This window comes from Typopeltis vanoorti, chromosome 23 (assembly GCF_054136105.1).
Source record: "Typopeltis vanoorti isolate ZY-2024b chromosome 23, IOZ_Tvanoo_1.0, whole genome shotgun sequence".
Classification (NCBI taxonomy): Eukaryota; Metazoa; Arthropoda; class Arachnida; order Uropygi; family Thelyphonidae; genus Typopeltis; species Typopeltis vanoorti.
Window position 1 is genome coordinate 39,571,889 of NC_143571.1, and position 18,729 is coordinate 39,590,617.

Here is an 18,729-nt window from a genome sequence, read left to right on the forward strand (position 1 = left end):
AAACCATACGAAACCTATACGAAGGAGCTCGTGAAGAAACTATCCGGGAAAAAGCCTCGCGGGGGTGGGGGTTCTAACCCTTTTATACCTTGACCCCTAACGGGACCCACTTTAATTATTTTTCTCCGTCCCTTACTTGATTCGACTTCACCGACCAATTAGGGTGGCATTTTTCTGCCAAATATCCTTTGGTCGGCGAGCCTGTGACGATGTCTCAAATCCGGAAATTGACCCTGAGCGATAGTTTATTGTTTTTCTTTTGCTAGCCTCTAAATTAATCCCTTTTCCAAATTTTTAAGAATTTACTTAATATTTTAATCTCTAGCCTCTCACATACAATTTCTTATTACTAATCTTTTCTGTTTTACTTAGCTAATTGTTTTATATCACAACTGTAATATTTTCCTTCTTTTATTATTTAGTTCTTCAAACACTTTTTTGTTATATATTTTACTTGGATGCAAGAATATTTTTCTTTCTTTTAAATAATTCATCTATTAGCTTTCATACAGGGGTTTTATTTTATTTTCTCTTCATGTTACATCATGATAACTGGGAATTCTACATTCTTAAGGTATCAGGGTGTAACAATACAATCTCTCACTAATCTTAGCTCTTTACTCTATATAGATAATACTACACTACTAAATAAATCCAGTAGAGGTCCACATAATCACCTAAGTAAATTGCATAATTGTTGTAATAATGGTATGAAAATCAGCAATAAAAAGACAGACAATCAAAATAAGCAGAAACGTTGAAAACATCGACTGCATCCTGAATGAAGAATTTATAGTACTATTAAAACATTTCATCTATTTAGGCACAATTAAACTACTCTCTGATATCTCTCCATCAACCACCTCTTATCCAGCTCACCAACCATATATCCATGCCCATATGCTGCAGTTTACTGATTAGGATTCCATGTGGTATCCTGTCAAAGGCCTTTGCAAAGTCCAGCACTATCACTGTAAACCCATTACCTTTATCCAACTCAGCTGTCACTGTATTATAAAAGGTGAGCAAGTTACTGAGGCATGACATACCCTTCACCAAACCATGTTGCCTCCATAGAGTATCCCATTTCTGTCTGTCCATTCTTGTATTTTGCTCTTGACCAACTTCTCCAGTACCTTGACAAAACTCCTGATACGTTGACTGGTAGGTAATCTGCAACATTAGTCTTGGAGTCTCCTTTATGAAATGGAACTATTTTCTCCTTTTCCCACCACCTTGGGACTAACCAAGAGCCAAGACTAAGATTAAACAATGTAGTTTTTTCAAAGGCATCTTCTCATAAAACTCAAGCTAGTATGCCATCTAATCACATAGCTATATTCATCAAGGTTCTGTAATATGCTATGCATTTCTATTTCATTTACCTCAGTTTTCATATAAGCTTCTGCCTTTCTCGTTTCTGCAATATCTCCACCTGGATATATACTCTTGCAAATAATTCAATGAACACTTTATTGGAGTATTTCATCCTGGAGGAGTCAGTTTTAATGCTAGAGTGATTGGGCAGATTCGAGGTTTAGAGGTACAGGAGGAGAGTGTGTTTCAAATACTGAGTACTCTGGATGTCAGTAAAGCTGTGGGACTGGATGGTATTTCACCACAAGTTTTGAGAGAATGTGCTAGGGAACTGACAGTGCCTTTGACCTGGCTTTTCAATGAAAGTCTGGCTGTGGGAAAGGTGCCCATGGAATGGAAGGAAGGTAAGATAGTGCCATTGCATAAGGGTGCTAGCAGACTGGAAGTGTCTAATTATAGGCCAGTTTGTGTGTCATCAGTAGTTGTTAAGATCTTGGAGAAAGTAGTGAGAGACCATTGGGCAGATGAGGGTAATGTTATCTGTGAGAGTCAACATGGATTTGTGAAGAGTTGCTCTTATTTTAGCAATATGCTAGCCTTTTATGATAAAGTTATAAGAGCATTAGATGAGGAAAGGCATATACTGCCATTTTCTTAGACTTAGCGAAGACATTTGACAGGGTGCCACATGATAAGCTGATATTTAAGTTGCAGCACATGGGTCTGGATGTCAGATTGGTCAACTGGATTCAGGATTGGCTGTCCGATAGGTATCAGAGAGTTGTTTATGGTGGGGCAGTTTCAAGGAAGCAGAGGCTTACAAGTGGGGTCCCACAGGGCTCAGTACTGGAAACTATATTGTTTAACCTTTATATCAATGACATTGTCAGTGGATTACAAGGGGATATTCAGTTGTTTGCGGATGATGCGAAGCTGGGAAGGATTATTAGTAATAGTGCAGATGTGGCAGCCCTGCAAGAGGATTTGAATAAACTAGACAGATATGCAAATGAATGGGGGGTATCGGTTTAATACAGCAAAATGTAAGGTCTTGAGGTTTGGGACACATTGATGGGAGGCTGCATACTCTACGGGAGGAAGTTAAACTGGAGGAAGATGGGGAGACAAGAGATCTGGGGTTGATGATTGATAGAAACCAGAAAATTAGGGGACATATTGCAAAGGTAGTGAAGGTAACACAGAGGATTGCTGCAATAATGAGGACACTGACCTACAGAGATAAAATGGTTATCATTCCATTGTATAAGACTGATCAGACCACACTTAGACTATTGTTCTCAGATCTGGTCCCCAGAATTTGAAGGGGATAAATTAACTGTGGAAAGGGTACAAAGAGGGATAACAAAGATGGTGTCAGGACTGTACAATGTTAGTTATGAGGATCGGCTGAGGTAGTGTGGACTGCAGTTTTTGGTGGATAGAAGAAGGAGAGGTGATATGATTGAGACTTTTAAACTGTTGAGAGGTGGTTACAGGGTTGACACTGGGGAGTTGGTTACAGGGTTGACACAGAGAGGTGGTTACAGGGTTGACACAACATCATACTATGCTTAGCACTAGGTATTTCAGGAGTCCTTGAGGCAAAACTGGCCCACTCCTACTTTACAGCAAGAATAAGGCCTTGCTTGTTTTCTGGAAGAGAATTTCAAGAAATACATCTCCCTATTGCATTCCAAATGTGTTCTATGTGATCTGGGGAGCATTATGGCTACTCAATTCAATTAATTTTCTTGGTCCCCAGAAGTATCTTCACTGCTTGTGTACAATGTAGTGTGACACTGTCATCTATAAAACTGAATTTTTCTCCTACAGCACCATGTAACAATTGTACATGATGTTGAAGAACTTCATTAGAATTCATTACACCAGTCATAGTCTCCTTTTCCAGCACTTATATCTTGGTGCATCTATTAAGCATAATGCCTCCTCACACCATGACCCCAGCACTGCCATATCTATCCCTTTCAAGAACATTTTCAAGATGGTAAGCAGTAAGAAAGAGTCCACTTTCATGCCAGATCAAGTGTCATCTAGAATCAGAGGAAAGACTAAAGCAACTCTCATCTGTAAAGAGTACATCAGCCCATTGGTGTCTTGTTCAATTTTTATGGATACAACACCACTGAAAATGTGCTCTATGATGAGCTGTGGATAAAGAGATGCAGACTACAGGCATATAGGCCTACTTGTCACAGATGTTTTGCTAGAGTTTGCCGACATAGCTGCATACCTGTGCTTGAATGGAGTTGACTAGTAAGCTGACCTGCTGTGGTTCGTCAATTATGTTTTGCTGTTATAACCAAAAATCTGTCTTCATGCTCCATGGTAGAGCGAGGGTGACCTCTAAACAAATGTCTGGAACACATTCCATTGATTTGAAACGCTACCCAGAGCCTGGATACAATGCTTTGTGAAATTTCAAACTTTCTGGCAATATCAGTAATTCTATGGCTTTTTTAAGCTTTCCAATAATTCTTCTTTGCATGAAATCATCTAGATGATGTCTTTGAGACATTACAAGAAATCCAAGTTTGCAACTTTATTCCTTCACGAAAAGAGATTCCTTCAAACATAATTCGCTTAATGCAGCTTTTTGCCTTTTATTCTGTTGAGTGCTATGTGATCCCTTTGTACGTGATTTGAAAATTTGAAAAGTGTACTCACTTTATACTTGAAATCGTCAGTCATACAAATTTCCACAAGCATATTTGTCTGAATTTGCAGTTGTAATCTTTAGAAATAGTGTTCGTCCTTTGGTTTTGGACACCAATGGAGATGTAGAACTCTCAAACCCCTAGCATATTCCATTACATGCTACCTCAGGTAATTATTCTTTAGTATCTGCATAAATTCCATTTTCTTCCTCCCCTGTGTCCTTTCCTCCTTCCAATCTATGTTCCTATAATTACCTGCCCTCCACTAAATGAACTTATTTGTCAATGCATACTATCTCCACCATTCCCTGGTCTAGAAGTATCAAACTGTATATTTTGTTCTTCTGGTCAGACCACATGGCCTCAAATGTGCTATTTTCACTGGCCTGCAGTTAAACTTCCACTCTGTTTGGTTACAGTTCATCAGCTATCATCAGTAATACTCCCCCCCCTTCTGTTCTCTCTATCCTCCTTGAATACACTATACCCTTCACATTCTATTCCACTAACTATATCATCTTCTGTCAGCCATGTTTCACTAATGCCAATAACCTTCGGCCAGGAAGCACTAACCAATGCCAAAAACTCCCCCTCCTTTTTTCCATATGCTCATGACATTAGTGTACATAAAAGTGCAAGAACCCCTTACACCCCACCACTATCCTGACACATTCTGGATTGTTACCAGCGGTATTAATTTATGCATTTTATGCAGATTCTTAAACTTAATGATATTTGTGTACCCAATCAACAGCTTTCCCCCTAAAAGTTCTAGTTTCCCTGTTCTAGTTTGCACATCCACTTTCACTTCATTCAACAACACTTTTTCCAGACTGAACACCAAATCCATTCAGATGCAAACCATCTTTCTTATATAAGTCCTTTTATCCATCTAACTCTCCACCATTCAGATGCAAACCATCTTTCTTGTATAAGCCCCTTTATCCATCAAACTCTCCACACATCTACAAACTCCACATTATTCCTCCTGCATATCCTACACATCGACTTATTCACTATTATGGTCTTTCTTCTCAGCTCAGTACTGTCATACCATGGAGTCAGACTCATTATCTTAACTTCCTCACTCTTTTCTTTTGCTATTTTCAATAACTCGTTCATGTCCTCCCTCATACCATACTTTCTCCTTTCAAATCATTTGTTCCAGCCATCTATACTGAATCCACCATCTGCTTACAATGCCATCTACTGCTCACTGATAATACTTTTTGTCTATAAATGGTGTTCTTTAGAACTATATGTGGGATGAAAACTTATGTTTCTGGGATAAAAAAAGTTCTGTTTCCCCCCATATGAGATTGGTTAACTCACCTTCAACTGAAAATGTCCATATAAAGATTCTCTCATCATAACAAGAATCAAACTCAAGTCTTTTCCAATCAAAGGGCGCCATATCCTGTTGTTCTTCCAATTATGGAAGAACAACAGGAGATATAGAGGTTAACATAAATGCTACAGAGGGTAACATAGAGGTATACATATTGTTCTAGATTAAGTTACATGAACATTACTTATGTCTACATGTGGAAATATCTTCAAGAGCCAATAAAACAAAAAATTTTGAAAAAAACAAATATATTTTTACAAAAACAACTACTTGATTAGCTTTTATAAAATATGTTAGAAAATGCAAAATTTAACTTAGTTTAATTAGGTATGCTATGCTGAAAAAGTGGTATTTGTGAATAAGTGTTTTACAATTAACTGGACAAATTTGTAATAAAAACATAAGAAACAGTTTGCAGTTATATGAGTCTCTGACTCCATGGAGGTCAGATGTTAAAATAATAATAATAAATAAATAACCAAATTTGCATTATGCAATTAAATGTTACTGTCTGTAAGTTGATTACACATAAATAATTCCCCAATAGTGCATAATGCACAACATATTTCCATTTGAACAGGCTTGATTTTACAATACAAATGTATTTATTATTTTTATTTGATTTTTTATTTATTAATATTTATTATTATAAAGATTATATTATTATAATATTATTATATTATTATAATATAATAATAATATTATTATTATATTATTATAATAATATTTATTATTATCACACTTACGTTGGTACGGGCACCTGGTCAGAATGTCACAAGAGAGGCTCCCTCATCAGGCCCTTTTTGCCAAGCCAGAGGGTGGGAGGCCACGTGGAAGGCCAAGGACTCGCTAGATAGATTATATCCAAAACCTTGGGCAGACACATTTGGGAATCCTACCAGAACACCTGAGCTTGGTGACAGAGGATCATGACCATTGGAAGTTCCTTTTGCAATCGTTGCCCCCACAACCCAATTAGGAAAGGTGGGCCTTGAAGATGTATGTATGTATTATTATAAACCTAAAATTTTTATTTTTATTTTTTTTTACACATAAGACAAACTGAAGATTAAGATATTCTGGATGTCTGGAGTAAATGCTCGAAAAGACTGTAAAGAAACGAACAGTGAGAGCAGTAATAGCAAATGTTCATGTGGAATACAATCAGTGGTACATATCCATAATTAGGTAGAAAAAGCCATCAGAAACATCATATGTGAAAAGTCAGTTGGAGTAGCATTATCGTTATTGTGTTCTCAGAATCTCCTTGGAATCAAAAACTCATTTTGGAAAGCCCATATTAACCATTATTCACACAATACGTATCATACTTTTTCCTTGAACAAATTCCCCAAAGAAGCACTCACAATTACTTCTAACAACCTATTCCACTCATTCATCAGCCTCTCTCTCTCTCTCTAACCAAAAAAACCTAGTTTCACATCCTTGCTAACCACACTTTTACACAATTTCCAGGAGTGACTCCCTTATTCTCTCACTTCCTGCCATGTATCAAAAAAAGTCTTCTGTGTTAATCCTAGAAAATCCTTTTAATAACTTATATGTTTCTATAATAACCCTTTTTTGTAACCCACATATCCTCAATTTGTCTTATTGAGAACATTTCCACAAACTTATCACAGTCCTAACCATACCATCTCCTCATCATCAAGGAATCTGGGCAACCAGATCTGTGTGCAGTAATCCAGATTAAAACCTTATAAATTCAAATAATAACCTCTCTACCTCAATTTATTAATGTGTTCTTCAACATCCAAGTAATGTGATGAGCTGTTTTGGCAACCTTTGCAATATGCCATCTAAACTTCAAATCCTTGTGAGCTATCACTTCCCAAATCATCCTTGGTCTCAGCAATTTCCCAGTTCCATCAACATAGTAAGCAGCATGCGCTTTGCCACATTAAACTGGAAGCCATTATTTTTTTGTCCACACTTGCAGCCTATTTAAGTCATCATACTGTATCTCTGTATCATCTTCACACTCTTCTCAGTTATGGATCATCAGAAAACAACTGAATATTTCCTCTTAAATCATTTCATTGATCACTGTACAAATTAAATACAGTGACCAAGCAGTAAATCCTGTGGTGCACCACTAATCTCCACCTTCTCCGAGATTCAATTCCTCATATATTACTCTTTGAGGTAAATTTTATAATTTATTTAACTTAAACTTATAACTTAAAAATTTTTATTTTAATAAGTGTTTGCATTCAAACCAAAAATGACTTATGCAAACAGCTAATGCTGTCTGAACATACTAAAAGTTTTAACTAAGAAACTCTGAACAGAAATGTCAAAAACTGTAAGTTGCATTGCAGTTTAATTTTTGTCGGATCAGCATTCTATGATTTTTTTCAAAAAAGAGGATATACTTACTAATGGTGCTGAATTGTGTTCTGGAGCATAAGGCCTAGGAGCAGTGGAATATATGTACTGGAAGAGCTGATCTATATGGGAATGGGCTATTCCTCCACCCCTATCCGAAATCTGCAAATTAATTTATCTATATAAATATCATACTTTATCACCTAGAGAAAACTAAAAAGCACTAAGGTACTAGTTTTTACATTTACATTACATCAAATTTACATTTTACTTTAGAAGATAAAGAGATAATGTACTTAAACTAAAATACTTCTCAAGTAGAAAAACCAAACTGATATTAAACTCCAAAGACAAAATTTGCAATTACAGCCATATCTATACACCCCAATTAGATAAGTTAGGTGAATTTCATTCACTCTTCATTATAAACAGGAATCCCTCAATTATCTAACCTTTAATTAACCAACTCTTAGTGGGTTTAGTTAGCATGTCAACCATCTTCTGGTGCAGCATCATGTAATTGTATCTTCTGTTAATCCAACCTTCAATTATCTAACTGGCAATTGCTTTCCTGGTGTGGTTGGATGATTGCAATTAAAGAATTATCAAATAAAAACATCTCTCTCTCTTCTGGGGAACATTCATAAAATCATAAGCTCACGAAAATTGAGGGAAGTAATATTAAGTCATCACAAAGGAGAGTAATTCTCGTAGAAAGGCTTATACGTTGGTTGCACATGATTACTAAATAACTTAAGGAATTCACAACGTATACTGGTATATAAATTAAAAACTTTAATATATACTTCCTATATTTCGGCAACGTCATGTTGCTATCTTCATGAGAACATAAGATTAAGACACGTGCATGCAGGCACTAAGAACAGCAAATGAGGTAGAAGCGAGGAAACTACTGTTTTTCTTAAAGTCCTGATGGTTCCCCCTAGTAGGTTGTATTAGGTATTCTTGGCCGTTGGGCTGAAGTTCTCAAGATGTACATCTCCGAAATTTGAGGCAGTCTCATGCATCCAAATATGTTGAGGTTTGGCATGTTTCTTAGGGCTGAAGCTGATTCCATGAATAGTCTTTCAAATTTATATCTGCTGCAGTGTATTACTGTGGCTTTCTTCCACCTTATTCTGTGGCGTGTATCCACAGCATGGTCTGCAAGCCCAGAGTGGCTGTAATGGTGAAACCAGATGTAGTCCTTGTGTTCCAAAATTCTGATATCCTGCCTGTTTGGCCAAAGGAGGATAGCTTACAGCTGCAAGGGACCTGGTATACACCAGATAGGTCTGGGGCAGGGGTCTGCAACCGTTTTGGATTGAAGAGCATTTTTAAACTTATATCTGTTAAAAAAAAAATTTAGGGAGTTACACGCAGTGATGAGCAACCAATGGTCGGCGGGCTGCATGTAGCCCTCTCAGGTTTTTTGTGTGGTCCACGTTGTTCGTTTTGTATGGCAGAATTAGTATATTTTAATTAAAAATCTATAAATCTATTTTATGAATGTTGATTTTTACATGTGGATTTATTTGTGTAGGTTAAAAAATTAAAATATATCTAAATAATGAAAAATAAATTAATAATTTCTCATCAAAGAAAAAGAAAATATTTTTTATGCGGATCGAACAGAGTATTTGATTTACTATTTTAATTGCTCATCACTGCTTTAAATTTAGAAACTACATTGAAAAATATTATAATTAAATTATTTATTCAGTTTTTTTTTTTACAGTAACATGTTATCATACTTGTAAAACACAGGGGGGTGACATGTCACACGAAATTATATGATATTTTTAAATATTAAATAATAAAACAAAGATTTGCTCCTCCTTACAAAAGCATATGTATAAAATCCAATAACATACCTATTTCTTTAATTTTTTTTTAAATTTAAAATATCTTCTTAGTGCGACTTTTGTTGTTGAACTTCTTGGAATAGTTTCTCAATATGCAGCGAATACGCCGTAATTTTCATTTTCAAACATGATGAAAGACTCATTGTTTAGTAGGTTTCTCAACTTACTTTTAATTAAATTCATATTAGAAAATATTTGCTCACAGAAATATGTCAATCCGAAAATCGATAGAAGTCCAAATGAGTATGTTTGAAATCACCGAATGTAAGTGTCCAGTAAACAATTTCACGTGTCAAATACAATTTGATCTTGCTTTTTAAGATCCTCTATTTCAGACCATTTTTTTGTATTGCAAGGGTAGATTTTTGTCTTTCCAACTCCTCCAGGTAAGTTTTAAGATTTCTAAATTTTGAATTCCACAAATCCTGGGTTTTCAGGTCCTCTAACAGAAGTTGAAATGCAGCCTCATCAATTATTATTATTATTATTATTATTCAGGCCTCCAAGGAGCCAAAAGACTCATCGAGGGAGGTCCTTCCTAAGACATAAAGTTTGTCAAGACTCATCGCGGGGAGGTCCCCCCCTGAGAAACACAAAGTCTATCATACCACTCTTTAAACTCACTGACCGTTCTCGCTCCCACAACACCATCAGGCAATGCATTCCACGGCTCAACCACCCTCCACACAAAGAAACCACTCCTTACCCTCTTGCTCACAGTTTCCTTTCGTAACTTCCAGGGATGGCCTCTTGTCATCACTCCTTCCTGCTGTTCAACCAAGCGAAAGAACTCCCCAGTGTCAACCCTGTAACCACCTCTCAACAGTTTAAAAGTCTCAATCATATCATCTCTCCTTCTTCTATCCACCAAACTCTGCAGTCCACATTCTCTCAGCCGATCCTCATAACTATCCTTGTACAGTCCTGAAACCATCTTTGTATCCTTTCCACAGTTAATTTATCTCCTTCAAATCCTGGGGACCAAATCTGAGAACAATAGTCCAAGTGTGGTCTGATCAGAGACTTATACAACGGAATGATAACCCTCTTATCTCTGCAGGTCAGTGTCCTTCTCATAATAGCAGCAATCCTCTGTGTTACCTTCACCACCTTTACAATATGTCCCCTACACTTCAGGTTTCTATCAATCATCAATCCCAGATCTCTTGTCTCCCTTACTTTCTCCAGTATAACTTCCCCCATAGAGTATGCAGCATCCCATCGATGTTTCCCAAACCTCAAGACCTTAGATTTTGCTGTATTAAACTGAGACCCCCATTCATTTGCCCATCTATCTAGCTTATTTAAATACTCTTGCAGGGCTACCACATCTGCACTATTACTAATAATCCTTCCCAGCTTCGCATCATCCGCAAACAACTGAATATCCCCCTGCAATCCACTGGCTATGTCATTGATATAAAGGTTAAACAATATAGGTCCTAGTACTGAGTCCTGTGGGACCCCACTTGTAACCCTCTGCCTCCTGGAAACTGCTCCACCATACACAACTCTCTGATACCTATCAGACAGCCAATCCTGAATCCAGTTGACCAATCTGACATCCAGACCCATGTGCTGCAACTTAAATATCAGCTTATCATGTGGCACCCTGTCAAGTGCCTTTGCCAAGTCTAAGAAAATTGCAGTATATGCCTTTCCCTCATCTAATGTTCTTGTAACTTTATTATAAAAGGCTAGCATATTGCTAAAACAAAAGCGTCCTTCACAAATCCATGTTGATTCTCACAGATAACATTACCCTCATCTGCCCAATGCTGCATACGGTCCCTCACTACTTTCTCCAAGATCTTAACAACTACTGATGACACACAGACTGGCCTATAATTAGACACTTCCAGTCTGTTACCACCCTTATGCAATGGCACTATCTTACCTTCCTTCCATTCCCTGGGCACCTTTGCCAAAGCCAGACTTTCATTGAAAAGCCACGTTAAAGGCACTGTCAATTCCCTAGCACATTCTCTCAAAACTCGTGGTGAAATACCATCCAGTCACACAGCTTTACTGACATCCAGAGTACTCAGTATCTGAAACACACTCTCCTCCTGTACCTCCAGACCTCGAACCAGTCCTATCCCTCTAGCATTAAAACTGACTCCTCTAGGATGAAATACTCCAATAAAGTGTTCATTGAACAATTCCACTACGTCATCTGCATCAGTCACTCTATTCCAATTTTTATCCCACAATATCATTCTTCCACAGTCATTTCTCCTCCTACTGGCCACATAGCTAAAAAATTCCCTAGGATATTCTTTGGATCTTAGGGCCAATCTCCTCTCATATTCCAGTTTCGCTTTCCTTACCATACTAGTCACTCTTCTGGCCTGTGTCTTATATTCCTCATGCATCTCTTCACTTGTCTCCTTATATCTCTTCCATAGCCTCTTTTTCGCATGCAATTCTTGTTTAATATTGTTTGTCATCCAATTTACTCCAAATTGCGTCCTCTTCTTCACTCGTGGTATACAACTTACCATTGCTGATAACAAATATTCTTTCACAATTTCCCACGCACTAGTGATATCCCGGCTTTCCAATTCCTCCCTCCATGAAACTTCCTGAAGTTGACGTCTAAGACTATTATAGTCACCTGCCTTATAAATCCACATAAGTTCCCGTCTCTTTGATACTCCTGCATGTCTATTCATTTTCCAAGTCAACACCATATGGTCACTCTCTCCAACTGGTGGGAGAGACGTCAACTCAGTTATTATCAACTCTTCTGATGCTATAACCAAATCCAAAACTTTTGAACCTCTTGTTCCCTCTGTTACATGTTGCCTAAGACATTTGTCCCTCAAGAATTCTAGAAATTCCATTCCCCTATTGCTACATGCATCTTCCTCTCTCCAATTTATACTACTGAAGTTAAAATCTCCCATAACAATCATTCTTCTTGCACTTGCCAAACTTAGCTGTCTAAACATCTCCTGGTCCCCATCCTCTGTGCTCCTGGGTCTGTAGCAACACCCCACTAAATATCCTGTCTTGCCTACCTCTACCTCACACCATACGCTCTCAAAATCATTTGTGTCACTTCCTTCCAAATTCTCCACTCTTAGAGGACATAGGTCATCACTTATCATAAGCTGTACCCCACCACCACGCTTTCCCCTCCTATCCTGACAAAAAATGCTATACCCAGCGACTTCTATTCCTGTTGTTATATCCCCTTCTGTCAACCACGTCTCAGTGATCGCAATAATTTTTGGCCAGGCTGATGCTATCTGCGCCACCAATTCCTCTCCCTTATTCCGGATACTCCTGGCATTAGTATAAAGCATATAAATGCCATTGTTTCTATACCCAGCATTCCAGCAAAAGGTGAAAAATTTAATTCGGCAGGATTAATTTCAAGTGGTCGCAATAAAAATGACATAGTTGTCTTGTTAAACTCCTTTCTAAACTCCTCAAAATCTCCCATTAAATGCAGATCACATATTTACCACAATTTTTTTGAAAAAGTTTAAATTTATGGAATTATTATCAGCTTGTTCTTGTTGATATTTCTTCAACATAGGAAAATGTAATAATGTGCCTTTCTCTAAGTCTGTCGCAAACAAATATAATTTTTGTTCAAACGAAATCACTTCTTCTAAAAGCAAAACTGCTGTATTTCCCTTTCCCTGTAGTTTCTTATTTAGCGCATTTAAATGGGAAGTCATATCCACCATAAAGTAGAATTTTTGTAAAATGTAAATAAATGTAAAGAAGGATCATCACATATGATTTCAAAGAGTTCAAAGTATTAAATTTTCAGCATCGCATGTACTATTTTCAATTGTAAAATATCCTTGACTTAATGTAAAATGTCCTTAATTTATTGCAAATGCTAAATTTAGGGTTTTTAGTTTCTAATTTAATAAATAAAATTCAATTTGCATTATTCAAAAATAGATTGTTTATTAACGAAAAGAGCCACAGGTTGCCGACCCTTGGTCTAGGGGAAGTGGTTGGTCTTTAGTGGAGTGGATAAGGGATGCCAATTTTCTATATGGTCTGTAACAAGAGGTCAGGTCATGTTTATTCAGGATTTTGGTAATTTTTTCGGAGGTAAACCTGATGTAGGGAATGGTGATGGATTTAGAGTAATCTTTCTGGTGAAAGGTGGGAGGAGGGCTGTGGTTTACTAGTTTTAGTATTTTTTGGGGGTTGTAGCCATTGGCTGTGAATTAAGCCAATGTAATGTGTTAAATCCTTAACACATTGGCTTGTTCATGTGATTTAGTTTAGTGGTTAGGGCACTGTCATTTGAACAGATTAGTTTAGCCCTGTTGTATAGTATATATATTATACTATACAACAGGTATATATGTCTTAATAGTATATATATTAAAGGAAGTATATATTAAAGTTTATTTTAATTTATATACCAGTATATGTTGTGAATTCCTTAAGTTATTTAGTAATCACAAAGGAGAGTGGCAAATAATTAGTTACTCTTAGCATTGTTTCTCAACCTTTTTTGGATCATGCCCCACATCAGTGTCTCAAATATTTTGATGTCCCACCTCAATGTCTCAAAGATTTTGATGCCCCTGCCCTCTAGCATAATAATCAGCCAAATTCTGAAAAAGTATAATATAAATATGTGTATGTACATTTTCTAATTGCCCCCCCCCCCTGTGGGGCATACGCCCCAAGTTGAGAAACACTGCTCTAAAGCATACTCATTTCAATTTTTTTTTTAAATGTTTCTTAATAGATTCACATTTAAATCTTAAATATGGCCATAGATTCATCACCACAATATCAGATATATTACAAAAGGAAAGAAAGAAAGCATATAGTCTTAAAATTCACACACACACACACACACACACACACACATATATATAACTGATAGATATTCAAATTTTAAGACTATATGCTAGATATGTTGTTTAAAAAGAAAGTGCATGATTTGGTGCTGAGCAAATACTGTTAGTTACTGGAAATACTGCCAAGACCATAAAATCTCTTTCAGAAGTGTGATTTCTTGATTTAAAGCCATGACAGAATATGAGTATTTTTAAGTATTAATGAACTGTGTTAATAAGACAGATTTCTTGACTTGAAATTTAGTGGGCAATTTTCTAAAATTGTGAGGATAGTACATGTGGATTATGCAGAGATGCATAATCTGCTGAATGATAGAGAGATCACTGATGTAGAAATAAAGATGTTTCGATTCCATTGTACAAAACTTTCATTAGGACACATATGGAATATTGTTCACAGATTTGGTTGCCAGGTTTTCAAAAGGATATTGAAGAGGGTCCAGAGACAATTGACTAAGTTAGTTTCTGGTCTATGGAATTTGGAATATGAGGACAGATGGAGAGAATGCAAATTGCAGCTTAGTGGATAGAAGGAAGAGGGGAGATATGGTTGAGATGTATAAGTTGGGAAGAGGTAATTACCAGATTAGCATGGATGATATTTTTCAGAGAATAATATCTGGAGACAGGGGGCGAGAAGGAGAGGCCATCCCTGGAAGCTGTATAAGATGGATATGAGCAAGGGGTTAGGAGAAAGAGGAGTAGATTTTTGAATGGAAAGTGGATAATTGGAATGTATTTCCTGAGAGTGTGTTAATGCAGGGACAGTGAATGCATTTATATCGAGATGTGATGAGCTGCGTATGTGAGAGTGGAACCTCCCATGAGTCTCTTGACTCCATGGAGGTCTGCCGATAATAATAATAATTTATATTCAACACTTCTAATGCCATCTTTACCTTTTAAAATGCACATAGGTATGTTAATTTAACAGTCCTTTTTTAAGTAAATAAATCTGATTTAAGTAAGATCATCTCTTCAGCCTAGTTGTGAGGCTGCTTCATTTCCAAGATCACTTGGTTTTAAATTTGATATCAAATATTAGATATCAAATTAGATATTAAATCGGATATCAATTTTTTTCAAATCTTCAGTAGAATATAATCTTATTAAAATATCTATATATGGAAATTATTTTGTAGTATTATTTGCATTATTTTGAAGTATAAAACCCTTATTATACATAATTGCTTAGTAACAAAGTTAACTAGAATTTTAGCTTTTAATATCATAAAAAGAAAAGTCAAACAGTAAAAAAAGAAAGGAAGAGAGAAATTATTCTCAATCTTCATGCACAGCTGCAGCAGAAGCAGCAAGGTACATAAAAAAATATAACATTATTTTTTTTATGTACATAATTACAATGATTTTGGGCTTTAATTCGAATCACTATTGTATACATATCCTGGATGAGATTACTTTGTAGTTTGTTATTATCAAAGAAGGTATCTTGGAAGATCCACTCTGACTGCTAGTTTATTCACTCCAATTCATTCAGTACTAATATGGTGACCATCCTTTCTGACAAAAGCAATGCACTCACCTACTGCTCTCCATGAGAAATCAACTACTCATGTCCTAATAATATATCACACCTGCACACTGTTTTTAAATATAGAACACTATACATAACTTAATGGTTACATCTTCTTTTCCTTTTACAATAAGAACACAAATTGGTGGGTAGTTATCTGCATCAGCACCATGATACTCTACAACAGCACGCATGGCATTCTATTAAAAAACAAACAAACATATATGTGTGGAATAATAAATATATTGTATTAATACTATCTGTGAGTTTGCATGTTAAGAAACTTACAGGGAAATATTTTAAAAATAATGGAAGTTTATTGCAACTTTAAAAGATTATCTATATTATTTCTGGGAAAACTCCCATGTTACTCCTCATTATAAACTATTATAATTACAGCTATTTTGCCTGCTTCAGTTTAGGAGTACCCCTGTTTAAATGTCATTGGCTATTTACTCATGGGTTCTTAGGGCATTATGAGTGTAGATGTACTAAAAAGTATATGTAGCTTAAGGAATAGAAAATTGCACATACCTTTTTCTGGGTGTTGTGGCTTTTCCTCTGTCTGCGATGTCGAGAACTGCAGAGTGTGTGTGTGGTGTGGGGGGGTAGGCAGTTTATGGTGTACCCAATCAGTTCAATCAGGTGTACGAGCAATGGTGTACCCAATCAGTTCAACTTATTCTACCAAACTGCCTACCCCCCCACACCACACACACACTCTGCAGTTCTCAACATCGCAAACAGAGGAAAAGCCACAACACCCAGAAAAAGGTATGTGCAATTTTCTATTCCTTAAGCTACATATACTTTTTAGTACATCTACACTCATAATGCCCTAAGAACCCATGAGTAAATAGCCAATGACATTTAAACAGGGGTACTCCTAAACTGAAGCAGGCAAAATAGCTGTAATTATAATAGTTTAAAAGATTATTTTTTCAATTTTTAAATAATAAGATACTATTTAGTTTTCTTAAGGAGATTTTTTTTATATATATCATGCACTATTCTTAACATGAGGAGTGCATGATATATAAATTAATATTAGTACCATACACATTCCAGTCAAAATATTATGATCACAAGCCTATTATTAGTTCACAAGCCCAATTTCTTGATGCCAGTACTATTAGTATGCAACATTTCAATTTGCAGGAGCTACCTGTCAGGGCTGCTTCCTGCAAATTTGGGAGTGTTCAAGGTGGATGATTCAAATTCAAATGCTGAATCTCTTGATCAATGAAATCCCAGACTTGTTTTATGGATTCAGATCTGGTGAATCCAGCAGCAATGAAAGTCAATATTGCATTTGGCAAACTACTCTCAACAATACCAACAATGTGATACAGTACATTATTCTGCTGGAATATACCCGTGCCATCCGGAAAGATCGTCATGATTAAATGGTGTACCCAATCAGCAATAATGGATAAGTACTTCTAACAATAAGTACAATTTTCCTATGGGTATTAGGGTCCAAGAGATTCTGAAGAAACCTTCAATGCTGCTGCTGCCTCTTGCCTGTTTCTGATTAGCCATGACATTAGGGTGATTCCTGTCCAGCAGACTTTTGCCTAACCTTCTAGCTACTGTCCCATAATCAAAAATGAGATTCAAACAAAGAGTCAACTTTTTTTCCAGTCTTTTCCTGTTAAATAACATTTCTCAGATGCAAACTAAGCAGAGCCATCAATGATTAGGCATAGGAATGTGTACCTTGACTGTAGGGAACTATACATAAGAGAGTACACTGCACTGTAGTCTGAGGCACATGTTACTTGTCCCCTGGTTAAATTCTATGGTCATCTGTTCCATAGTTTTTCATCTGTGACTTGCAAAAAGTGGGATAACTTGTATTCACCACGAGCATTGATGAGGCATGGCCGCCCACCATTGGACTAGTGAATGCTATCCTGCGCAGTATCTTTCCATTATTGAAACATCTAATTACAGCACTCCACAAATAGTCTTTGAATTACTGGCAATTCTTGTTGCCTGCAATGAGTTCAACTGATTCCCTACAATCATGACTTTTTTTGAAATCTGTCAGATCATGTCCCTTGTGAGCAAGGGACATGATCTGACAATTCAATTTCAAATAAACAATGTCACATATCTCCTGTACACTGGCTTACACTATGATATGAGTACCACCTACTGCACAAGGTAGTACTATGATATGAGTACTATCTGGTGCAGTAGTGTACCTCATCAATGCAATGTAATGTAATGGCTGACTGTAAAATAATGGTGGATAGTTATAATATTTTGAATTGACTGTGTATATTATTTTTAACAGATTATTTCTTGATACAAAAAAGACATCTGAAGGAAACAGGTATATGAAAATTCTGTTATAAAAATTATAATGGTGAACAGCTTACTATCACTGAATAATAGATAACCAGATTTTAACTCATATGCTTTTTATTTATACTAGATGTTTCAACATGTTTTGCTATCTATTATATCTAAGAGCAATTTCAAAGCAATTATCTAAGAGCTTTTTTTTTGTAATTAAAATGAAAAGCCAAACAGCTAGTTTTCTGGCAACTTAATAGATATTAATAGATTTTTATCCCTTTAATATCTATCTAAGAGCTTATTATTATTATTATTATTAAGAGAGACCTCCAGGGAGTCAAAGGCTCATCGAGGGAGGCCACATACCACACACACCAGCTATCATACTTATTCTTGAATTCATTCATGCTGCTTGCACTCGCAATATCCAATGGCAATCACACACCACCCTCTGGCAGAAAAATTCAGCTTTCAAGGATGCCCTCTC

The 18,729-nt window shown here is 36.4% G+C and overlaps 1 protein-coding gene across 5 annotated transcripts in view; it reads right to left on the bottom strand.

Annotated features, from left to right (window-relative positions):
• LOC150093791 (pyruvate dehydrogenase (acetyl-transferring) kinase, mitochondrial-like) overlaps positions 1 to 18,729 on the bottom strand; it is a 280,509-nt gene that overhangs the window by 80,599 nt on the left and 181,181 nt on the right. For 4 of the 5 annotated variants that reach the window (XM_090413173.1, XM_090413178.1, XM_090413177.1 and 1 more), the window contains exons 8-9: positions 16,034 to 16,135; positions 7,741 to 7,851 (exon numbers count right to left, since the gene is read on the bottom strand). In XM_090413173.1, coding sequence (XP_090269299.1) covers positions 7,741 to 7,851; positions 16,034 to 16,135 — 213 coding nt within the window. The remainder of the gene's footprint in view (positions 1 to 7,740; positions 7,852 to 16,033; positions 16,136 to 18,729) is intronic. The other variant, XM_090413176.1, reaches the window with a different exon arrangement.